Source organism: Scyliorhinus canicula, chromosome 2 (genome assembly GCF_902713615.1).
Source record: "Scyliorhinus canicula chromosome 2, sScyCan1.1, whole genome shotgun sequence".
Lineage (NCBI taxonomy): Eukaryota > Metazoa > Chordata > Chondrichthyes > Carcharhiniformes > Scyliorhinidae > Scyliorhinus > Scyliorhinus canicula.
In genome coordinates, this window is record NC_052147.1 from 28,635,641 (window position 1) to 28,661,314 (window position 25,674).

Genomic DNA, 25,674 nt, shown 5'->3' on the forward strand with positions numbered 1-25,674 from the left:
ACATTTCCAATGTCAGATTCTGCTGCTGTTTATCTGACCCTGGCCGGGATTCTCCCCTACCCGGCAGGGTGGGGGGGTCTGGTGTAGCGGAGTGGCGCCAACCACTCCAGCGTCGGGCCTCCCCAAAGGTGCGGAATTCTCCGCACCTTTAGGGGCTAGGCCCGCGCCGGAGTGGTTTCCGCTATGCCGACTGGCGCCAAAACTGGTGCCAACAGCCTTTGGCGCTACGCCGCCCGGTGTCGGGGCTGGCCGAAAGGCCTTCGCCGGTCCGCGCATGCGCCGGTGTGTCAGCGGCCTCTGACGTCACCACCGGCGCATGTACGGTAGGGGGGGTCTCTTCAGCCTCCGCCATGGTGGAGGCTGTGGCGGCGGCGGAAGAAAAAGAGTGCCCCCACAGCACTGGCCCGCCCTCCGATCGGTGGGCCCCAATCGCGGGCCAGGCCACAGTGGGGGCACCGCCCCGGGGTCAGATCGCCCCGCGTCCCCTCCAGGACCCTGGGGGACGCTCGCGCCGCCAATCCCGCCGGCACCAGAGGCCTGTCAGCGGCTGGACTTTGGCCCATCGCAGGCCGGAGAATCGCTGCGGGGGGCACGCCGATCAGCACGGGGGGGGGGGGGGGGGGGGCACGCCGATCGGCAGGGCGTGATTCCCGCTCCCGCCGATTCCCGGGTGGCGGAGAATTCCGGCCACCTCGGGGGCGGGATTTACGCCGGCTCCGGGAGATTCCCCGACCCTGCTGGGGGTCGGAGAATTCCACCCCCTAAGTTGCTGTGCTTCATTTGCTGTGTTATTTTGGTGGAAAACTGAAAGACTTGGAGTGTGAGACTGTGTGAAATGTGCTCGTCCCAGGCCCTGAGGCTGTTGGTTTCAATTAAAATAAAAATGGAATGTTTTTTGGAGTTAATGACCAATATGTAACACCAGTTTTATTTCCCAATGTCTACTGCTAGATATCTGTACAATGAAGGCATAATTGCAACAAGTGCAATGACCATCTCCAAAAAGAGAGGATCTAACCATTGCCCCATAACATACAAACGGCATGACTATTACTGAATCCCCCACCATCAACATGCTGTGGGTTACAATTGACTAGAAACCAAACTGGACTAGCCATATAAATACTGTGGCTCCAAAAGCAGATCAGTGGCGAGGAGTCTGTGATGATTAACTTTTCTCAAATCCCAAAGCCTGTCCACGACATGGCACAAGTCAGGGGTGCTATGGAATACTCTCCACTTGCCTGGATGAGTGCAGCTCCAACTCCACTAAAGAAGCTCGACACCATCCAGGACAAAGCAGTCCGCTTGATTGCTCCCCCTTCCACAAACATTCAAATCACCACTGACGAACAGTGGCAGCCGTGTGTATCATCTACATAAGAACATAAGAACATAAGAACTAGGAGCAGGAGTAGGCCATCTGGCCCCTCGAGCCTGCTCTACATGATGCAATGCAGGAACTCACCAAGGCTCCTTCGGCAGCACCTTCCAATCCCACAACCGCCACCATCTAGAAGGACAAGGACAGCAGATATCTGGGAACCCCACCACCTGAAGGTTCCCCTCCAAGTTACTCACCACCCTGACTTGGAAACATATCACCGTTCCTTCACTGTCGCTGGGTCAAAATCCTGGAACTCCCTCCCTAACAGCACTGTGGGTGTACCTACACCTCAGGGACTACAGCAATTTCAGAATGAATGAATGAAAATTGCTTATTGTCACAAGTAAGGCTTCAAATGAAGTTACTGTGAAAAGCCCCTAGTCGCCACATTCCAGCGCCTGTTCGGGGAGGGTGTTACGGGAAGGCAGTGCACCACTACCTTCTCAAGGGCAACTAAGAGATGACCACCCAGCCAGTGACACCCACGTCAAGTTATCAGGGGGTAGGCAGAATGTGAAGTTGAGGCCACAATCGGATCAGCTGGGAGCTTGCTGAATTATAGAACAGGCTCAAGAGGCTGAATGGCCTACCCCTAATTCATATGTTCGTATGTAGGTAACCGAGATGGTTGATGAGGGCGTTGTTGTTGATCTGATATACATGGGTTTTCAAAAGGCATTTTGTTACAGTGTAGTGCAACAGACTTGTGAACCAAGTTATAACACAGATAGAAGTGGTAACAACAACATGAATATGACATCAGCTGAGTGACAGGAAACAAAACGGTTCATGAATGACTTTCAGGCTGGAAGAAGGTTTGTAGTAGAGATCCCTAGGGGTCAGAGGTAGGATCGTTTATCCTTCTAGTATATATTAATGACCTAGATCTTGGTGTACAGGGCACAGTTTCAAATTTGCAGATGAAACAAAACTTGGAAGCATTGTGAAATGTGAGGAGGATAATGTAACATTTCAAAAAGATAGAGATAGATTGATGGGATGGGCAGATGTAGCTCAATGTGGGAAAATGCAAAATGACTTAGTTTGGTAGGAACAACATTGAGAGAGAATGGTTGCAACATACCGGCAGTGTTGCGCCCGAAAGACAGTGTGATGTAACGCGGCTGGTCGATGGCGGAAGATCCCTGCCTCGCCACCTCTCGCGAAAGATGTTGCAATGTGAATCCCGCCCATTGTGGGAGGAGCACTTTTTAGCAAAACTGCATAGACTTCTAGTCTCACTCTAATAAGCACGCCCACGATCTAACCAAGTCGTTGCGATCTAACCCTTTCGCCTGAGCGATCGCAGGCGAGTGCCATTCAGTGCTGGACCCCACAAACTGGGATCAGATGAAATATAACTTGTGGGGGTCTTCCGGGGAATTGGAGGTCCCTAGGTGCTTGCCCTTTGGACAGGGTGGCACCCTGGCAGTGCCGGCTGGGTGCCAATCTGGCACTGCCAAGGTGCCCAGGTGGTACTGCTGGCTGGCGGTGTCAAGCTGACATTATCCTGCGATGGGGATCAGGCCCGGGTGCCCTGTGTGAGTGCAGGGGGGCTCTGAGGACCCCCATATAGGTGAGATGTGGCTGTGGAGGAGGGGGTGGGCTCAGGAGTCACATCAGGGGGTCGAGAGATTGGGACGCCTTTTAAAAATCACCCCATCGATCTCCTTCAGTACTGAGATGTTCCAGGGAGTGGAGCTCCTCAGTGCATAAAATTGCAGCCACATCAGGGAGTTCCTCACTGAGGTCCTGAATCTCCCCAAAGGGGAACAGAGTCCCATTCGATAGCGTGGAGTTTCTCAGTGCTCCAAGCTAAAGGCGCTCGTTATGGGACTCTGATCCCATTCGGGTAAGTTGCGGCCTATATAAAATAAAGGGCTCAACTCAAAAGTGGGTGCAGGAGCTGAAGGACCTAGCTGTATAGTGTATAAGTCATTGAATGTAGCAAACAGGTTAATGGAGCGGTTAATAAGCATTCCGTATCCTATGCTTTATTAATAGGGGCATTCAACCTGTATCAGACTCTATTTTGACCTCAGCTACAGTGTTGCTACCAGTCCTGGGCATCGCACTTTAGTGAAGGTGTGAGTGCATTGGAGAGAGCCCAGAAAAGATTAATGAGAACGGCCACAGGGGTGAACAACTGCAGCTATAAAGATAAATTGGAGAAGTTGGGACTGTTTCTCTTGGAGAGGGGAGGGCCAGGAAAAGATTTTATAGAGGAAGTCAAAAATCATGAAGGGTCTGGACAGAGTGGATATGGAGAAATCGTTCCGATTTACCAATGAAAGGATACCAAGGAAACGACATGGCTCAGATTTAAAGTAATTGGCAACTGAAGCGGTATATTGCTTTTAGAAAATGTTTATAACTTTGCGAGAAATGAGTAGAATGCCTCTAACGTAACCAGAGGAAATCTTGCTCCATGCTGATTAAAGCTGTGGCATTGAGTTATAACCCAGCAATCAAAGCAGCTGTTGCAAGACTAATGTGCAGTGGCAAGGTTTGCGGCACCCAGTAATCCATAAACAACTATAAACACGCCAAGTCATATTGTGTACTGACGACAGTAAACTGTAACAAACAGCAGCCATCCCCTGTATAAATGTTAATTATGCCAGGAAGGTCGTTTATAGCTGCTGCGAATCTCCACCAGCTGGGACTTACTAGTAAAGTGAATCCATTAGTCTAATAGCACAACCGAAACAATCATACTTTGAGAATTAATTAACTGAACTGCGATCCCTGCTTGTTGATGGAGCGTGAAAATTACCACGTTAGATGGCATAGTCAAAGAGCATGTTTTTTAAAATTCATTCATGAGATAGGAGCATCGCTAGTAAGCACTTATTGACCATCTCTGATTCAGCTTGAATATAGCTGAGTATCTTGCTAGGCCATTTCAGGGGTCCGAGAAAAGTCAACCACATCGGAACCACATGTCGGCCAGACTGAGCAAGACCTGCAGATTTCCTTCCCTAAAGGAACCGGTGGGTTTTACAATAGTTAAGTATTTTCATGTTCACCATTACGAATACAAACTTAATAGTTCCAGATTTTTAGAATTGAATTTAAATTCCCTAATTGCCTCAGTGAGATTTGAACTCTTTTTTTTCTCTGGATTCCTAGTCCCCACAAATTAACCATGATTCTACTGCACCCCATAATACATTAAGCACATAGTAAATGGCGTGGTCATAATTACTCAGGACTGATTTTTTTGTGGTAATTAGGTCTAAAGTTAGATAATTTTTGTATGTTAGGTGGCATGTCAATAGGCTGCAGCAACAGTCAACTATGACAATGTAATAATAATAATAATAACAATAATCTTTATTGTCACAAGTAGGCTTACATTAACACTGCAAAGAAGTTACTGTGAAAATCCCCTAGTCGCCGCACTCCGGTGCCTGTTCGGGTACACAGAGGGTGAATTCAGAATGTCCAATTCACCCAACAGAATGCCTTTCGGGACTTGTGGGTGAAAATCGGAGCACCCGGAGGAAACCCACGCAGACACGGGGAGAACATGCAGACTCCGCACAGACAGTGACCCAAGCCGGGAATCAAACCTGGGACCCTGGAGCTGTGAAGCAACAGTGCTACCCACTGTGCTACCATGCTGCCCTATTGTTGGTTAAAATTGCCCAGGATTGCTGCTTGTCAAGGGAAAGGTTAAGCACCTTCATGATCTGCTTTTATGGCTTGGGTCAGCAACAAAGTGGAGAGGATCACTGCTGACCTTTTCTGTAACCTGCCGCATGTGCTTTGCTGTCCAGGCAGCAGTGTGAATCCAGTGGCAAACTCACTGGAGAGATCGAGTTACACATTACTGATGAAGCAACATTCCCAACAGTGCCACGAACTGAATACACTGGTTTGAGTTCTGTCTTAAGCTCAATGCCAGGCAATTATTTAAACAAAAGATGATTTTCAATGTTTTATTTGATAGACTTGTAATTGCTCCTTCCCCCACCTCCACACCTTGTAACGGCTGCTCCCTCACGCTTCCCCCACATCCCCGACTCCTCTCAATTTTTCTGAATCAGCAGGTTTGAGGAGTTAGGTGTGATGCCTGTAGACAATATTGTATATAGTTGATGGTGCGACCTCCTACCAGCAGGTGGCATTACAGATCTACCATGTGGTCCAGAGACATTAGCCAGGTGACATCCGGCCACCAACAGAAGGTTGTAAGGCGTACATGAAATTAAATGAAATGAAAATCGCTTATTGTCACAAGTAGGCTTTAATTAAGTTACTGTGAAAAGCCCCTAGCCACCACTTTCCGGCGCCTGTTCGGGGAGGCTGGTACGGGAATTGAACCATGCTGCTGGCCTGCATTGGTGATGCACAATCAATTGCATAAAAGACTCAGATTGGTACAACTGTGGCTTTATTGCAGTCTGATGCGCGGCCTCCTACTGCAGCTGGCGAAATGGCAGATCCGAGGAGGACACGCATATTTATACGGCTCCTTGCGGGCGGAGCTAGCCGGCAGGGGCTACCGGTGAACCTGTAGTGCAGGTCCTACCTTACATCTCCTAATACAGGTGCATACAGTGATTCACCACATTCACCCCCTGTTAAAAATAAGTCCGACGGGGGTGGCATGGATCTATATACAATGTTGCAAATTATATTACAGTGGGGAGGTAAAAATGTCCATTTTGACGGTCCGGTGCCCGTCAGAGGTTCAGTCGATCCGGTGCTTTGATGGTTCGCTGGGAGTGACGTAGCGGTGGCGGCAATGGCGGTGCTGGTGTCGCCGACGTCGGTGCTGACGGTGTTGGTGCTGGCCAGTAGCCAGGGACCGTGCCGAAATCTTAATCATCCTCTTGCATGGGCAGGGGAAGGAGGGATGGACCTTTTGGGGTTAATGTTTGGAGCGCCGGGGGAGGGGAGGGTGGCGCGTGGGTGGGGGAGTGTGTTGGAGTGGAACCTGACGGAGCCAGGTCTCTGAGGGAGACAGTATCTTGGCGGCCATCGGGGAACTCCACGTAGGTATACTGGGGGATGGTGTGGAGTAAGTGTACCCTGTCCACCAAGGGGTCCGCCTTGTGGAGTCGGTCATGCCTACGGAGCAGGACCGGTCCTGGAGCTGCGAGCCATGTCGGGAGCAACACCCCGGATGTGGACTTCCTAGGGAAGGTAAAAACACGTTCATGGGGTGTGTTATTTGTGGCGGTGCACAGTAGTGACCGGATGGAGTGTAGTGCATCAGGGAGGACCTCCTGCCAGCGAGAGGCTGGGAAGTTCCTGGACCGTAGGGCCAGCTGGACGGCCCTCCATACCATCCCGTTCTCCCTCTCTATCTGCCCGTTTCCCGGGGGGTTGCAGCTGGTTGTCCTGCTGGAGGCGATACCCCTGCTGAGCAGGAACTGACGCAGCTCATCGCTCATGAATGAGGATCCCCTGTCACTGTGGATGTAGGCGGGGAATCCAAACAGAGCGAAGATTGTGTTGAGGACCTTGATGACAGTAGCAGATGTCATATCGGGGCATGGGATGGCAAAGGGGAATCTGGAGAACTCATCGACCACACTGAGGATATATGTGTTGTGGTCGGTGGAGGGGAGGGACCCTTTGAAATCCATGCTGAGGCGTTCAAAGGGGTGGGAGGCTTTCACCAGGCGTGCACGGTCCGGCCAGTAGAAGTGCGGCTTGCACTCCGCACAGACTTGGCAGTCTCTGGTGACTGTCCGTACTTCCTCGACGGAGTAGGGCAGATTGGGAGCTTTGACGAGGTGGTATAGTTGTGTGACCCCTGGGTGACAAAGGTTGTCGTGTAGGGCCCGGAGTCGGTCTACTTGTGCACTGACACATGTACCTCGGGAGAGGGCGTCTGGGGGCTCGTTGAGTTTGCCGGGGCGATACAAAATTTCGTAATTATAGGTGGAGAGCTTGATTCTCCACCGCAAGATTTTATAATTTTTGATCTTGCCCCGTTGCGTGTTGTTGAACATGAAGGCTACCGACTGTTGGTCAGTGAGGAGAGTGAATCTCCTGCCGGCCAGGTTATGCCTCCAATGCCGCGCAGCTTCAACGATAGCTTGGGCCTCTTTTTTGACGGATGAGTGCCGAATATCAGAGGCATGAAGGGTGCGGGAAAAGAATGCCACGGGTCTGCCAGCCTGATTTAGAGTGGCTGCAAGGGCAGCATCTGAAGCGTCGCTTTCTACTTGAAAGGGCAGTGTCTCATCTACTGCGTGCATCCCGGCCTTGGCTATGTCTGCTCTGATCCGGGCGAAGGCATGTTGTGCCTCGGCCGCGAGGGGGAATTGAGTGGACAGTATGAGTGTGCGGGCCTTGTCCTCATAGTTTGGGACCCATTGGGCATAGTAGGAGAAGAACCCCAGGCAGCGTTTAAAGGCCTTGGGGCAGTGGGGGAGGGGAAGCTCCATGAGGGGACGCATGCGGTCGGGATCGGGCCACAGAAGTCTATTTTGGACTACATAGCCGAGGGTGGTCAGGCGGGTCGTGCGGAACACACACTTCTCCTTGTTGTACGTAAGGTTGAGGAGAGTGGCAGAGGAATTTAGCGAGGTTGGCGTCGTGGTCCTGCTGGTCATGGGCGCAGATGGTGACATTATCTAAGTACGGAAACGTAGCCCGCAAACCGTACTGGTCGACCATTCGGTCCATCTCCCTTTTGAAGACCGAGACCCCGTTAGTGACGCCGAAGGGAACCCTAAGGAAGTGATAGAGCCGACCGTCCGCCTCGAAGGCAGTGTATGGATGTCTAATTTAGGGATGGGGAGCTGGTGGTAGGCGGATTTCAGGTCAATCGTTGAGAAGACCCAGTACTGCGCAATCTGGTTGACCATATCAGATATGCGTAGGAGGGGGTACGTGTCGAACTGCGTGTAACGATTGATGGGCTGGCTGTAGTCCACGACCATTCTGTGTTTCTCCCCCGTTTTTACTACTACCACCTGAGCTCTCCAGGGGCTGTTGCTGGCCTCGATGATACCCTCCCGAAGCAGCCGCTGGACTTTGGACCTGATGAAGGTCTTATCCTGGGTGCTGTACTGTCTGCTCCTGGTGGCAATGGGCTTGCAATCCGCAGTTAGATTGGCAAAGAGGGAAGGGGGGGGGGGGGGGGGGGGGGGGGGGTCAACCTTGAGGGTCGCGAGGCCGCAAATGGTGAGTGGAGGTAGGGCCCGCCGAATTTGAAGGTGAGGCTCTGGTGATTGCACTGGAAATCCAGGCCCAGCAATAGTGCAGCACAGAGGTTGGGGAGGACGTAGAGACGGAAACCGCTGAGCTCTACGCCCTGGACAGTGAGAGTGACCGTGCAGAAGCCTCGGATCAGGACAGAGTGGGATCCGGAGGCCAGGCAGATCCGTTGATTGGCAGGGTGGACCGCGAGGGAGCAGCGCCTTACCGTATCTGGGTGTATGAAGATTTTGGTGCTCCCGGAGTCCAGCAGGCAAGAGGTCACGTGGCCGTTGATTTTCACCGTCGTCGAAATGGTGGCCAGGTTGTGATGAGGAGACTTGTCCAGTGTCATCGAGGCGAGCTGCGGGTGGTCGTCCGAGGTTTCAGATGGAGAGCGTCGGCGACCCAGATCTGACGATCCAGCCCCGTAGGGAAGACAAGATGGCGGCGTCCGGAAGTCCTGTGGGGAACAAAATGGCGGCGCCCATGGGGTGCATATTGAGGGGGTGGGAAAATATGGCGGCGCCCATGGGCCGCATGTGGACTGAGGGGAGGGGGGGGGAGATAGCGGTGCCCACTGGCCGCACCTGGCCCTGGGAAGAGAAGATGGCGGTGCACATTGGCCGCACATAGCCCTGGGAGGAGAAGATGGCAGCGCCCACTGGCCACACGTGGCCCTGGGAGGAGAAGATGGTGGCGCCCACTGGCCGCACGTGGCCTCGGGAGGAGAAGCTGGCGGAGCCCAATGTGCGTTCGGCAGGGGGAAGGGGGTGATTGCAGGCGCTATAGCGACTGTGCGGGCCTGGCACACAGCTGCAAAGTGGCCCTTTTTACCGCAGGACATGCAAGTGGCGGCGCGGGCCAGGCAGCGTTGGCGGGGGTGTTTCTGCTGACCGCAGAAGTAGTAACGGGGACTGCCGGGGTGCGCCGATTGGCAGGCGGCGCAGGTGTATTGACTTGGCAGGGCCCCAGCCGTGGGGGTTGTTTGCGGGGTCCAGGAGGGGTAGGACGTGTGGGCCGCATGGTGAACAGGGTAGGCATGGACATTACGAGATGCGACCGTCATGGAGAGCGCTAAAGTTTTTGTCTCCGTTAGGTCGAGCGTGGCCCCTTCCAGCAATCCCCGTTACGAACACGTCGCACATGTGGAGATTGGAATGTTCGGTGACCGTAACGGCCTGACAGTCACAGTCCCGGACGAGTGGGATTAGGGCTCGCCAGAAGTCTTTGATGGACTCACCAGGGAGTTGAGAGCGAGTGGCGAGTACGTGCCTGGCGAAGAGCGTGTTTGCTTTCTGTGCATAGTTCTCTTTTAGGAGTGCCATCGCTTCCGCGTAATTCGGGGCGTCCTGGATCAACGGGAACACGTTGGAGCTCAACCTGGAGTATAAGACTTGAATCTTCTGAGCCTCCATCGGCGTGGGGGTCGCAGCGTTGATGTAAGCCTCAAAACAAGCTAGTCAGTGATTAAAGTCCTTTCTGGCGTCGGGCGAGTGCGGATCCAGCTGCAGGTGATCTGGTTTGATTCTGATATCCATTTCGAAGAAATTCTGACTGCAATAAATTGATGCACGATCAATTGCACAAAAGACTCAGATTGATACAACTGTGGCTTTATTGCAGTCAGATGCATGGCCTCCTACTGCAGTTGGCGAAATGGCAGATCAGAGGAGGACACGCATATTTAAAAAAAAAAATAGAATTTACAGTGCAGAAGGAGGCCATTCGGCCCATCGAGTCTGCACCGGCTCTTGGAAAGAGCACCGTACCCAAGGTCAACACCTCCACCCTATCCCCATAACCCAGTAACCCCACCCTACACTAAGGGCAATTTTGGACACTAAGGGCAATTTATCATGGCCAATCCACCTAACCTGCACATCCTTGGACTGTGGGAGGAAACCGGAGCACCCGGAGGAAACCCACGCACACACGGGGAGGATGTGCAGACTCCGCACAGACAGTGACCCAAGCCGGGAATCGAACCTGGGACCCTGGAGCTGTGAAGTAATTGTGCCAACCACCATGCTACCGTGCTGCCCATATTTATACGGCTCCTTGTGGGCGGAGCTAGCTGGCAGGAGCTACCGGCGAACCTGTAGTGCAGGTCCTACCTTACATCCCCTAGTACAGGTGCGCACAGTGGTTAACCACACTTGGTCTGCTTTCAAAGCCAGCGATTTAGCCCTGTGCTAAACCAGCCTCTATGAGGACAGTCGTGCATAAAGGGCAGTTCCAGTAATCTGAGAGTACACTGTTTTTTGCAAATACCGGCTGTCGGGGCGTTATACAACAGACAAATCCAGGAGGCCAATTTAGGGCTGAATCCAAATCTCCTGAGAACCTGGGGTAGGTAGTCCCAATCCAGCCTATCAAATGCCTTTTCTGCATCCAAAGACACTATAACCTCAGGTTCTGAAGCTGTGGAAGGGGAGGGGATGATGTTCAGTAGGCATTGAATATTGATTGACATTTGCCGACCCTTTACAAAGCTCACTTAGTCCTCTGATCTTATGCTTGAGAGACAAGGCTTCAGTCGGCGGGCATAACTTAGCCAGCAGCTTGACGTCCATATTCAAACATGAGATGGGTCGGTATAACCCACACTCTGCGTGCTCCCTGTCCCCCTTAAGGAGCAAGGAAATTGAGGCTTGGGTTAGGGGCAATGAACCCCAGGACAGTGAGTCGTTAAACATATCCATTATTAAGGTATGAGTTGTTCCGAGAACTTATATAAAACTCAGCTGGGAAGTCATGAGGACCCAGGACTTTGCCAGGTTGCAGCAGCCCAATATACTTATAAACCTCTCCCGGGCATAATGAGGAACCAATTCTTGTCTCCTACTCTCTTCAATGGTTGGGATACACAAACCATCCAGAAGGCTCATCATACTTGAATTGTCCGGAGGGGGGTTCTGACTCATGTCGGTCATGCTAATATGATCTGAAAGCTCCATTGACCTGGAGGGGAATGGAAACAAGATTGTCATCTTTATTACGAATCATAGGGTTCTCTCGAGAGGCAGTCTGCTGCTTGCGTTGACGAGCCAGAAGACAACTGGCTTTCTCCTCATGCTCATAGAAGGTACCCCTGGAGCGCCATAATTGATGCAAAGTCTGACTAATAGGCACCAGTTCAAATTGTAATTGTAATTTTTTTCTGTGCGTCAGTAGCTCCAGAATTAGGGGCGAGTGAGTATTGGCGGTAACCTCCATGATGGAGTTCGCCAACCTCTGTTGTACCAGCTGCTCCATTTTCATGGTATAAGCCATGTATGAAATAATGCCCCACCCCGGCCTCGAGGGCCTCCCAAATTTTCGAGGGAGAGATTGAATCTGATTTGTTGAGCTTAATGAAGCCCTCTTGGAAGTAGATAAAAGCTCACAAGATTTGTCGTCTGACAGCAGAGTGGTGCCTAGTCTCCAGGGTGGGCATTGGGAAGCGCCTAAATCAACAGAATGTGTGTGTGATCCAAGATGGCAATCACTGAGTATTCAGCTGCAGCTACCAGAGGGAGGAGGGCTTTATCAAAAATAATGCCGATTCAAGAATATGCATGGTGGACATGTGAAGAAAAAAGAAAACTCTTTATTGTTTGGGTGCAGAAAATGCCACGAACCAACCCGTACCCATCTACTCCATAAAAAAGGGCAAAGCCCTGGCCATCCCAAATAGGACAAGGGATTTTGGTTTGGAACGATCCAATTCTGGGTCTAAGATGCAATTCGGATTGCCTCCTAGAATCATCGGTGTGAATCAAAGTTGGGGAGAGAATTCACAAGTGAATTTATGAAGTTACAAAGAACAATACAGCACAGGAACAGTCCCTTCGGCCCTCCAAGCCTGCGCCGATCATGTGTTCTATCAACCGCCTGTATCCTTCCGTACCCCGTCTGTTCATGTGCCTATCCAGATGTCTTAAAGGTCACTACATCCCAGTTCAGAGAATAGATGTTTACCAGGACTACTGAAGTGTTCGTCAGTGTACCACAAACGAAAAAATAGCGACCATTAGGGTCAGCTATAACTGGCGAGGAGGAGAATTGGATTCTCTCATGAATTACGATTGCCATGCCTCTGGTCATGCCATTAAAACTGGAGAGCAGCGGCGTGCAGAGGGGGGGGGCCGACGGGGCACTGGCCCCGGGCAGCGACTGGATGGGGGCAGCACCGCGGTCGGCCCGAGCGCGCCTGCGCACCGCGGTCGGCCCGAGCGCGCCTGCGCACCGCGGTCGGCCCGAGCGCGCCTGCGCACCGCGGTCGGCCCGAGCGCGCCTGCGCACCGCGGTCCGCGGTCGGCCCTAGCGCGCCTGCGCACCGCGGTCGGCCCTAGCGCGCCTGCGCACCGCGGTCGGCCCGAGCGCGCCTGCGCACTGCAGAGGCTGGAGAGGGAGCAGAAAGGGCGCGAATTTTCCAGAATGGACGGCATTGCCACCATGGGTGAGTTTTATTTATTCATTTATTTATTTTATTTATTTGATCTATTTTAAAACTCTTCTCTGCACCCTCTCTGTAGCTGTCAACTTTTAAACTGTCGTGCCCAGAATTTGACATTTGGGCCAGGGGCACCCATTTGGGACAGAACCAGTATTTTATAAAAATTCATCATGGCCTCTTAACTTTTGCCCTCTTACCCTTTATACTTAAAGCCCAGGGTCAGCAGGGTGCAGGGGAGATTCTCAGAGACTTGACTGCAAGCTGCTGGAGCTCGGATCTTGAACAGAGCTTTTATATCTGGATTTGGGGACCCTTTATGCACTGGCATAGTGCACAAACAGGCCCCACATGACCAGGGTTTTGTGAAGAAGAAGGGATCTGGAAATGTGTTGACTGTGAAAATTATATTTGTGGAAATTGGGTGAAGTAGTTTGATGAGACTTGGTGCTAAAGCTTTAGAGAAATGAAGATGGAATTTGATTTGAAGAAGTTCAACATTTTGAAGGATATTGTGGCTGAAATGAAAGCGATACGTGCTGAATGAGCTGACCGAAATGTGTGAGATATGTCTTTGTATCTGCTATGTGTAATTTATCGGTCATATTATTGCAATTTTCCTGTTAATTCATGTTTAATTTACGTTGATTTTGGTGTGATTGCTAATATAAAAGTGAAGTCTTGTATATTGGTCTTAGTTGGGTTGTTTGTAGTTGTTTCCACAAGGGTCATAACAGTATTTCCATGACGTTCTGCTCATATCCTTCTCCATGGGGGTTGCAGAGGAGGGAGGCGCAACTTTTGAGACATAACATCTCACCCATTGATTTAGATTTAGAACAGTACAGCACAGAGCAGGCCCTTCGGCCCTCGATGTTGTGCCGAGCAATGATCACCCTACTCAAACTCACGTATCCACCCTATACCCGTTACCCAACAACTCCCCCTCAACCTTACTTTTTAGGACACTACGGGCAATTTAGTATGGCCAATCCACCTAACCCGCACATCTTTGGACTGTGGGAGGAAACCGGAGCACCCGGAGGAAACCCACGCACACACGAGGAGGACGTGCAGACTCCGCACAGACAGTGACCCAGCTGGGAACCAAACCTGGGACCCTGGAGCTGTGAAGCATTGATGCTAACCACTATGCTACCGTGTTGCAAAGCAAAATGACTGAAGAAGAGAACAATATCCCTAGAATTCCAGCGCTAAGGGGAAATTGACTAACTTACAGCGCAATTTAACCTCAGGCAGCCGTCCTATACCTTAGAGATGGCAAAGATAAAGAGGTCAGTGAATAGCTCTAGAACGGGTGCAACTACGTTTTTTATAGGTTTTTTGGTGATATTTAATGAAATATTTACGTGGGATGTAGTAAGAGTGAAGCCTGGATGATCAGAGGACTGCTATGGCATTTAATCTCGGAATTGGAGACATTTATTCCTTAACATGCTAATATTTGAATACAGATACCACTAATTTGCAAGTCTATGATATAAATTGCACAAAATTATCAGTGGAGATGAACAAGAAAGAGAGAAATTAAAAAAGGAATGTTCAGACTTTGCAAATTATTATGACAATGATGTGGTTGCAATTCAGTTATATGACGAAATTATTGATTTTGTGATGCTCCTTCGAGCTGGAGGGACTAGAGTTCCCCCTAATCCTAAAGATGCTCTGGAGTCTTTACTGCAGTATGGGAGGGATGTCTTTCCGACGCTGTGTGTTTCATACAGATTACTGCTTACAATTGCATTTTCAGTCGCAAGCTGTGAAAGGTCATTTTCAAAACTGAAATTAATAAAAACATATCTGAGGTCTTCTATGTCACAGGAGCGACTGACCAACCTGGCTTTAATAAGCATTGAAAAAGAATTTCTCACAGCTGATGTAAAAAATGAAGTAGTTCAGGTGTTTTGTGACAGGAGGTATCATTTGGGGAAAAGAACTTAATAAATTTGATTGATTAATATTAAAATCGAATAAATCAGGGTAGCATGGTGGTTAGCATAAATGCTTCACAGCTCCAGGGTCCCAGGTTCGATTCCCGGCTGGGTCACTGTCTGTGTGGAGTCTGCACGTCCTCCCCCTGTGTGCGTGGGTTTCCTCCGGGTGCTCCGGTTTCCTCCCACAGTCCAAAGATGTGCGGGTTAGGTGGATTGGCCATGCTAAATTGCCCGTAGTGTCCTAATAAAAGTAAGGTTAAGGGGGGGGGTTGTTGGGTTACGGGTATAGGGTGGATACGTGGGTTTGAGTAGGGTGATCATGGCTCAGCACAACATTGAGGGCCGAAGGGCCTGTTCTGTGCTGTACTGTTCTATGTTTAAAGCGTTTATTTCATGTTTCATCTGTGTTTATATATTCAAAATGTTTTCCTTTCTCATAATATTTCTCAGTATATTAGGCCTTATACTTGAGTCTTTGGGGGCATATAATCAAGATTTGCCCCGGGCATCACCAGACCTCTGCACGCCGCTGCTGGAGAGGAAGGCCTGCCCCACCCAACTCTTACTAGCCCTCTCTGGTCCTTTATACGCAACCTCTTGATTAATAAGGTGATCAGGGATTACAGGGAGAAGGAAGGAGAATGGAAATGAGAAACATATCAGCCATGATTGAACGGCAGAGCAGTCTCGATAGGCCAAATGGCTTAATTCTGCTCCAATGTCTTGTGGTCTAAGTGGATTTCCTTTTTTTTTCAATTTAGAGTACCCAATTCTTTTTTTCCAATTAAAGGGCAATTTAGCATGGCCAATCCATCTACCCTGCACCTCTTTGGGTTGCGGGGGCGAAACCCACGCAAACACGGGGAGAATGTGCAAACTCTACATGGACAGTGACCAGAACCAGGATCGAACCTGGGAACTCGGTGCCGTGAGGCAGCAATGCTAAACACTGTGCCACCGTGCTGCCGAAGTGGATTTCCTGTAAAATAAAACATAGTTAAGATTCTTAAGATGGGCAAAAGCCTTAGACCGCTTTACTGGGCCATTCAGACCTCGAACATTCCAGGTTACCACACAAATTGAAGGTCTCCCCATGCTCCTCTGCCTGAGTCAGCCATTTCCAAGGAGGATTAGCAGGCAAGGATCTCAGGAAGATAAAGTGAAGAGACCCACCCAAGATGGCCACCGAGCCAAGTTATACTACTTGACAAAAAAAGATTTACGAACACTGTAGGAGTGTTTCCATGGCCTGAGTATTGAGCTAGCTTTTACGTGGGGTTCCTACCTCTTAGTTACAGCTCAGCTGAACACACATCTGCAAACACACGTCAACCTGGTTAAGACAGCTTTATTTTTCCAAGCTTGGTCCATGTACATGGGAGAGAGATCTGCATAAATGCCAAAATCACTCTGACGGACACTGGTACAAAGTCACCAATTATAGAGTTTTCCAAAAATCAATAACCCACCCCTGTTGGACTTCATCCAATCCTTGAAGCTGTCACTTTTATATTGACCAATAAAATTTACTTTAAGCAACATGATGGCTTATGATCAGCTCGTAATTTAACCCCATCCTGCCAGCTGTTGTTTACTAGTTGTTGTGTCCATTATAAGCTGCTTTTGTGACATTCCCAGCCTACGTGTCGCAGTCAGTTCCTGTCCACCTCGTTGTTCATCTAGGGGCAGGATGGCAAAGCTGGTTCCTCTTTACACCATGGATTGCCCAAGACAGTATACTGGGGGAACAACTGTTTACTGAGCTAACCGTGTGATTGCTGACCACATTACTTCTGTATATCCCTGTTTGTCTGAAAAACATGGGCAAGTTAGCTAGCTTAAATCCCATCATGCATTGTGGCCACTGCAGTTTGAATGCTTATTACTGTTCTGTCCTAAAAATACCTTTTTAATGGTTAATAATGATTACTGAGTACACTTTCTATGATTAGTCTTAATCCTTAATAAACTAATTTATGTAGAACTATTCTAGTGTTATCCTAGCTATTCAATTTGAAGGGGTCTCCTCTCAGGATATGACACCATCTTCAAACACTACCAGCCAATTGACATTAAAACCTCTTCCCTCCGCAGCTTAATAACGCCCCTTTGTAACACTAAGAAACAAGACCCTACCCCTAAGCCCCTAATTAACAAAGCACCACTAATAATATAATCTAAGTTCATATTCACAAACTGTTTGTGAAGAGCTACAGTAAACCCTCCCTCACTGCCTGTTAGCTAACTTCATCATTAGCCCAGAGACTCACCATTAGGAAATATAATGAAACCCTGTCTAATATACAACACAACAATAACATTCAAATATTAAACCTAACAGCAACTACAAACCCCAAACGTGATAAAAACATGAAATATGAAACACCCCAGTCACCGGTTTACATAATAGAATGAACATTAACATGTATTGTAAAGATTTTGAACAAAGGAGTTTGTTTCCTCCAGCGGATCAAAAGGATGGTCTTTCTCCCCAACAATCACTCGGAGGCAAGCTGGGTAGATCATGCCAAATCGGACAACTCTTTGGTATAGGATGGATCTCACGCCGTTGAAGGCAGCTCTTCTTTTTGCCAGGTCTGCACTCAGATCCTGATGAACTTGGATGGAGTGGCCCTCCCATTTACATCCCGATGCCTCCTAACCCAGCGAAGGACCCATTCTTTCTTTCTGAAGCTGTGAAAACGAGTGATGACCGACTGCACGAGATGGTTTGAATCTTTGTAATTCTCCTGGCCAGAGAATTGTGAATGCTCCATCATTGACTAGATTTAAGGCTGCAACAGACAGATGTTTGGTCTGAGGGAGTGTGTTTAAGAGAAGGTGTTTGCTGTACCATTGAGTTCAGAAATGGCTTGGTTTGTGTCAGATCAGCATTACACTCCATCTGACTTCATGATCTGCCTACATTGCAGGCATTTGGTGCACTCTCCTTCAGCACAAGCTAACACTCTCGCCAAAATGGCATCTGACACAGAGATAGCACTGATGCTATTTTACTCACAAAACCTTGCCCCAGGCGAAGTAAGGTCTCTTAAGGAGCCATATTTTGCAGCCACTGTGTTTACTACTGATGCTCCAAAGTCAATTCAAAACTGGCAGAATATTCTTGATCACCCAATGCAGTAGTATGTAGTACCTATGCAGAGGGAAGGGGGGGATTGTTATCTAATGATGACCATGGAACCACTGTTGATTGTCGTAAAAACCCATCTGGTTCACTAATGTCATTTAGGGAAGGAAATCTGCCGTCCTGATCAGATCTGGCCTACATGTGACTTCAGGCCCACAGCAATGTGCTTGACTCTTTACTGCCCCCTTAAGGGCCATTAGGGATGGGCAATAAATGCCCATGTCCCATGAATAAATCAAAAAAATACGTTGGCTACTTCCACCTGACAGATAAACTTTTTATTTGTTTTATTTTTTAAATTTCGAGTGCCCAATGATTTTTTATCCAAATAAGGGGCAATTTAGCATGGCCAATTCACCTAACCTACACATCTTCGGGTTGTGGGGGTGAAAACCACACAGACACGAGAAGAATGTGCAAACCCCACATGGACAGTGACCCAGGGCCGGGATTCGAACCCAGGTCCTCAGCGCCGCAAGCAACAGTGCTAACCACTGTGCCACATGCCGCCCTCCTGACAGATAACCTGGTGCAAGCACATCAGCAATAGAACATGGAATAGAAGATTGTACAGAACCACCGAAGCACAGGGAACTGAATACAACACCCAGTTTTCAAAGTTCTTGGCAAGCTTGTATTGTCATCCCACTCACCCTGAAGCAGTGCTGGGCAACCTGCAGCCCCTGGGGGCCACATGCAGCCTATCTGGGTTCTAAGTGCGCCCACAAAACATTTTGTTGACTGTTGCCCACAGGCAGGGTTACCACATTCTGCTGATTGCCGTCTGAGGAGGTTTTTTCCCGACCGGTCCTTCTTCTTGGGCAGTCCCTCAGCATTGAGAATGACTTGCTGCCATTCTGGGGAGGTGGGTTCTGCGGTGGCTGCAAAGTCCGATCCTGGATCCGCAGACTCTGCCACAGGTTTGGCAGGTGGTGTTTGATGAGGTGGGTGGGTGGGACCCTCTGGACCCTCATTCCGCTGTTTACACTTGGCCTCCCCCTGCTCCACCCTGTGACGCTTAAGGTGATTGGCACCTTCTTGGATACATATTCTCCCGCTTGTCAGTTCTAAGGCAAGCGATTCACACATGTCAGCGGGGATGTTCCATTTATTCAACAATAATAATAATTGTTATTTTCACAAGTAAGCTTACATTAACACTGCAATGAAGTTACTGTGAAAATCCCCGAATCGCCACATTCTGGCGCCTGTTTGGGTACACGGAGGGAGAATTCAGAATGTCCAAATACTTAACAGTACGTCTTTGGTGGGAGGAAACCGGAGCACCCGGAGGAAACCCACGTAGACACAGGGAGCATGTGCAGACAGTGACCCAAGCCAGGAATTGAACCTGGGACCCTGGTGCTGTGAAGATACAATGCTAACCACTGTACTATTTAGGGAGGCTTTCAGAGTGTCCTTGTTGCGTTTCCTCTGTCCTCCTAGTGATCGCTTGCCATTGCGGAGCTCGGAGTAGAACACATGTTTGGGAGTCTTGTGTCAGACATGTGGGCAATATGGCCCGCCCACCGCAGCTGGCAGAGCACACCAGTGCCTCAATACTGGGGATATTGGCCTGGGAGAAGACGCTCCCATTGGTACGCCTATCTTGATAGTGGATATTCAGGATTTTCTGGAGGCAGCATTGGTGATATCTCTCCAAGGATTTGAAGTGTGTGCTGTACATTGTCCATGTTTCGGATGCATACAGGAGAGCAGGGACCACGGCTGCTCTATAGGCCATGAGCTTGCTGCTGGGTTTGAGGTCTGTCTTTGAATACTCTGTTCCTCAGGCATCCGAAGACTGCACTGGCACATTGAGAGTCGATGTTGGATTTTGTTGTCAATGTCTGCTCGCACCAAGAGGAGGCTCCCGAGGTATGGGAAATTGCCCAAGGGTTCACCATGGATCTTGATGGTTGAGGGGCAGTTTTGTGTGGTAGGAGCGGGCTGGTAGAGAACCTTTTATTTTCCAGATGTTTAGTCTGTGACCCATTCTCTCATATGCCTCGGTGAATGCGGCAACGATGGTTTGTAGCTTTCTCCTCTGAATGTGCGTGCACACAGGCCTTGTTTGCATACTGCAGCTGATGACAGGAGTTGGGGTAGTTTTGATTCTGGCCTGGAGACGTCGGAGTTTGAACAGTTTTCCGCTTGTCCGGTATGTTAGCTTTACTCCAGCGTGGAGCTTCAGGGTGATGGAGTGGAGTGTTGCTGCAAGGAAGATGGAGAAGAGAGTTGATGTGATGATGCAGACCTGTTTGACCCTTGTTTGTACACGTATTGGGTCTGTGATGGTTCTGTTGGTGAGGATCACGGCTTGCATGACATCGTGGAGCAGGCAGAGAACGGTGATGAATTTCTGCAGGCAGTTAGGTTTGAGGAGAATGCTGCACAGATCCTCACGGTTGTCAGAGTCAAAGGCCATGTACACAGGTTGATGCTGCTCACTGCACTTTTCCTGGATTTGGCACACACTGAATATCATGTCCATTGAGCCTCTTGATAGGTGTAACCGCACTGAGACTCAGGAGAAAGCTCTTCAGCCACTGGGAGGAAGCGGTTGTGGAGTATTCTTCCCAATGACCTTTCCCATGGCAGAGAGTAGAGAAATCCTTCTCAAATTTTTGCAGTCGGACATGTCTCCCTTCTTGAAGATGGTCACAATTAAGGCACCTCAGATCATCTGACATGCTCCCTTCATTCCAGACAAGGGTGTTGAGGTTATGGACTGTTATCAAGAGTGCATCTCCCACATTTAATTACTTCTGTGAGGATTCAGAGGCCTTGTTGTACTTCAGCTGTCAGACGGCTTTTTCAACCTCACGGCGATCTAGGGTTGCGCTGAGATGGTGACAGGTAGCGTGTTGCGGGATGGTGTCGAGGGCACTTGCATTGAAGGCTGTGTCTTGGTTGAGGAGGTCCTCAAAGTGCTTTCTCCAGTAGGTATTGACTGCCTCTCTGTCTTTGATGAGCGTATCTCCATTTTTGGCTCTCAGTGGAGTGGGCTCCTGGGTACTAACTGTAGATGGTTTTGATTGTGCTGATGAAGTCGCGCACATCGTGGTTGTCGGATTTTGCTGAGACTCCCGCGCTCTTTCCACCCACCATTTCTTCATTAGGTTGCAGGTTCTTTGTTGTACCTCGGCCTTCAGCTGCCGGTGGGCTTGTTTCCTTTCACTTGAGTTTTGGTGGAGCTGCCAGTTCAGGAATGCCCTGCGCTTGCAGTCAAGGAGATCCTGGATCTCCTGATCGTTCTCCCCCAACCAGTCTTGGTGTTTCCTGGTCAAGAGCCCAAGCGTCTCCTCGCAGTGTTGACTATGGTGGATTTTAAGGCAGGCCAGGCATTGTGGGCATTCTGCGGATCAGGCTCATTGGTTGTTGCTGGGTTAGCTGTGAGGTGCCAGCTGAGTAACTCTTCTCGGGGTCTTTGAGTCCAGTGGCGTGAGTTGTTTCAGCCTGTGTCGGGTTGGGGCCCGGCTGATGGAGATGGTAGAGCGGGTTAGTCAGTGGCCAGTCCGCCAGTCATCGGTTACGGTGCGGGTGATGCGGATGTCTTGCTCAGACCTACCGATATGACTGAAGTGTTACGCACGTAAAGGTAAGTGAAGTGAGGTACATGCAGATTGCTCACAGCATCGACTGTGGGGACTTGTGCTCCCTCTGTGTCCAAAGTGTAAATATTTATTTTGTGTTTACCATCCGAAGTTAATGATAGCTCTATTAACACATAAATAATTAAGAACTTTCAACAACTCGTTCTGAAATATTCAGCCTGTATTAAATGTATTCAATCTTATTCATGGGTCATGGTTGGTGAACAACCTAGCGGCCCACTGAGATGAGGAGGGCCACTCATGCAGCCCACTCACTGGCCTAGGTTGCCCATCACTGTGCTAAAACTAATGAAATTCAGCACAAAATTAGTTGAGCTGAAAGCATTTATATGATTTCCCATTGGTCGGTGAAGCAGCTACTTCCCATGCGTGAGATTTAAAAGTCATCCTTTCTTCTCCGTGTTCGAGCAACTTCTGTGCAAAGTTGCAACTACTCCAATGTTCTATATTTTGTTTACCATGCCTCATTTATCCCTTGTTGAGTTTACCATCAGTTAACGCACAAAAAATTAAAACGGCTTTTTCTCTGTGCAAGTGTAAAACCACTTGAAAAATTGTACCGCTGAAAACGATCTTTGTGTCAAGGTGGAATTTTCTACAATACTAAGCGACAATGTTATGCATAACTCAGCTTTCTTCACACAATGCAAAAGCTGCCTCTCGCCAAATTTGATCTTTGGTAATCACATGCATGACATTGTAGAAAGTGATGACACAAGCGGGCTTATCAAGTTGTCTGCCTGTTGCATGCTTAATTGTAAGAGCATTTTACCCCCAGCCACGGTAGTGAGTCTTCCCTGCCTGATGGTGTTGAATTTGCTCCAGGTTCGTGGTATTGTTTTGAGATTTTCTGTTTGCCCTCTTTGCAGTTACTTTTGCAAGAGCATCATGGCATATATAAGCATTTAAGTGAGGAGTGAGACTGTCACCCTCTGCAGGAAAGGAAAGATGGAATCTGGTGAAGGAAGTCATTTAGCACAACACTATGCACGCTTATCAAAGTCTTCAAACGTGATGGGGGGATTTTCTGCCATTCTCACCAGTGTGATCTTCAAATCCCGCCGACAGCGAACCCCCACCATAGATTTTCTGACGACATGGGTGGATTCTATGGGAAATCCCATTGATAACAGCAGGACCAGAAGATTCCCCCCACCAGCGAACAGTGGGCTGCCTCCAAAAACCACACCACTGCTGGGGAACACGGAAAATCCCCTCCCGATAAATCCCTGTTGGTGCAATGGAAATCCCCCCCCCCACCCCAGTGATCTCCCAAAACTTGAATGAGAAGAATCAGCTTCCTGTGGAGGCATGACGGGCACTTCCCAAGTTAAAATATATACGGCCCAATGACAGTGTCTGTTTGCTAGATAAAGCTCAGTGGCAAGCACTGGCAACACGCCCATGAAATAATGTAGGGAGGGTTCAATATGACCTTTGGCCTCCCAGTTTGGACAGCATTATGGCCATATTTCTGACTTTGTTTCTGAAATGGAATGCCATGCTTTTCTACCCTGTAGAATATGTTTTTGTTAAACATGTAACTCTTTTATTTTAGAATTTAACAAAAAGTTCTTTATACCTTCATTTTGAAATTGATTTGTGGTCATCCATAAGCCAGAACTTTGGATAGCATTTCCGCTATCAGTTGTGGTGAACTTTCATGGTTGTATTTAACCATTTCAGCAGTCAGCACATCCATTCTGTCTGGATCAAAACTCTCTTCCTATTTGAATCAACTTGTGTATACTGGGATTGTAAAATGGTACACTTTAGACGGTATGTCTGCACATTCTTCCGTGTCTGCGTGGGTTTCCTTTGGATTCTCCAGTTTCCTCCTGCAATCCAGGTTAAGTGGATTGGCCATGCTAAATTGCCCCTTGTGTCGAAAATGGCCTTGTTTTGCACTGTAGGGATTCTATGATTCTATGATTATGATTTAGGCTGAAGATTTTCTGTAGGTCATGGATATCGGTTGAGAGATGGTAGATTTAAAACTGAGATGAGGAGGCACTACGTCTCGCAGAGGGTGGTGAATTTGTGGAACTTGCTGCCCCATAGTGTGGTGGAATCAGAGTCATTAAATGGTTTCAAGAAGGAGATGGATATATTTTTGATTTTTTAAAAACGGGTTATGGGGAACAGGTGGATATGAGACCAGGAAGAGATCAGCCATGATCTGATTGAATGGCAGAGCAAGCTAGAGGGGCTGAATTGCCTACTTCTGCTCCTAATTCCTATGTTCCTATAGCAATCAACAGCTCTTGCAATCTGAATAAATTACTTGGTGCACATTCTGTTCACTTAAGGCCCATGGCAGGACCATGCTTATGAATGTACTTTGCAGAGCTTTCGCCACTGCTGCATTAATGACTTAAGGATTTTTTAGCACGGGAAATGTATATATTAAGATGTATTCTCAGTGTACAGTAGCAAGGAATTATTAAAAATTAATCAAACTACTTTCATATTATAAATATAATTGGTTCTTGGAATAATGGCTTATGTGGTCTTTTCCGTTTCGGTGAAGGTCTTTTATAAATTGATTATTGTCAGATCTGAACTTTTTTAAACATTAATTTATAATAATGATGGAAAGTGATGCCGCGGATTCTTCTTCAGAAACCAAAATGTGCTTTATTAAAAGGATTGGGTCATTTGTCAGCTTCTGTGGAAAAACTATACCATTGCTTGGTATCCATTAACATGGGCAGCTTTTGCAAGTGCGGCCTTCCAAAGCAAGAGTCTCTTCCCTCAGGAGTGAATATTGGGAAAATCCCGGGCATGCTGCCTCGAATTTCTTATCCTCTACTTTGTAAAGGCGGCCCAATGGGACATCCTTTGTGTTGGAATTTAAGTTAAACACTTGATAATGACACTTCTGTAGTTGTAGATGTAGAAATGCAGTGATAAAGGTGAAAGTGAATGGGCTATAGTTTCTCAAGTACTCCAACTAACCTTAATGGTTAATTAAACGTTGATTGACTTGCAGTTTCCAACAGTTGTGACAAACTCCTGTTTAACACTGCAATCTTGCTCCTTTACCAAAAGACAAATAAAATGCATGTGATTAACAAGTACTAACAATTTGTCTTTCTGTTTTGTTTTTCATTACATTTAACCACCCTTCCCTCACTGGAATCAGGAAGCCGATGCGGAAGGAAGAGAATGGGACAAGTCGAGCTGAATATGCAATGACCTCCCAAAACGACAAAATGCCAGACACAAATAGTGCAATCATATAACTCTTTTTAAAAAAAATACTGCCACAAAGTTGTTTCAAGACAGGAGAGTGTCCATTTCAAAATGCACACAACGTGCTGTGTGCAAAGGTTGAACAGGTGTACTGAAGATAAGGACTTCATTTCAAAACGAAAAAGTGAACGCATTCAGTTATTCAGAGCAGAGAAACAGGCTTCCCTTCAGCCATGTTGACTGTGAAGTGAAGGACAAGCTTGCCGATCAAACTAAATATGAGACCAGACCTCACAAAGGCATAATAACCACTGCTTGCAGCCTTCCGTTGAAAGCAACAAAAAGATGCCTCAATCCTGGGTGAATCTCAACTGGTTCTTGCAAACAATCAATCGTCTCTCTCTACAATAGCTGCTAGAATAGTTTTAACTTGCTGTATTCAGTTGCAACCAGAGGTGGTCATGTTGAAGCCTCTACCTGCATGACCCAGTGTCTCCAGAATAAAACAGGTTGCAGTGAAAAGGGAGAAAATTGCTTCTATAAAGCCGCTTCCATAAAACCAATGAACCAACAAAGAGCATTGTCGTCTATTACACAAAACGCATTCGCAGTCTGATCGACTATGCAATTTCCTTTATCTGAAGACATCTCATTGAAATGTACTCTTCCCAGAAAATTTAGCCAGTAAAGTTTTGTGAATCACTTCGAAAACAGGTGCTTTTTAAACTTCATTGGCATATGATAGTTTGACTTTATTGGTAAAGCCTTTT

At 48.3% G+C, this 25,674-nt stretch overlaps 1 protein-coding gene across 6 annotated transcripts in view; it reads left to right on the forward strand.

Annotated features, from left to right (window-relative positions):
• prima1 (proline rich membrane anchor 1) overlaps positions 1–25,674 on the forward strand; it is a 189,321-nt gene that overhangs the window by 69,729 nt on the left and 93,918 nt on the right. For 4 of the 6 annotated variants that reach the window (XM_038775020.1, XM_038774996.1, XM_038775028.1 and 1 more), the window contains one exon: positions 24,855–24,962. The exons of the other annotated variants lie outside the window; for them this stretch is intronic. In XM_038775020.1, coding sequence (XP_038630948.1) covers positions 24,855–24,954 — 100 coding nt within the window. In that variant the 3' untranslated portion in view covers positions 24,955–24,962. Of the gene's footprint in view, positions 1–24,854; positions 24,963–25,674 lie in introns of those variants that run through there. 6 annotated transcript variants of the gene reach the window in all.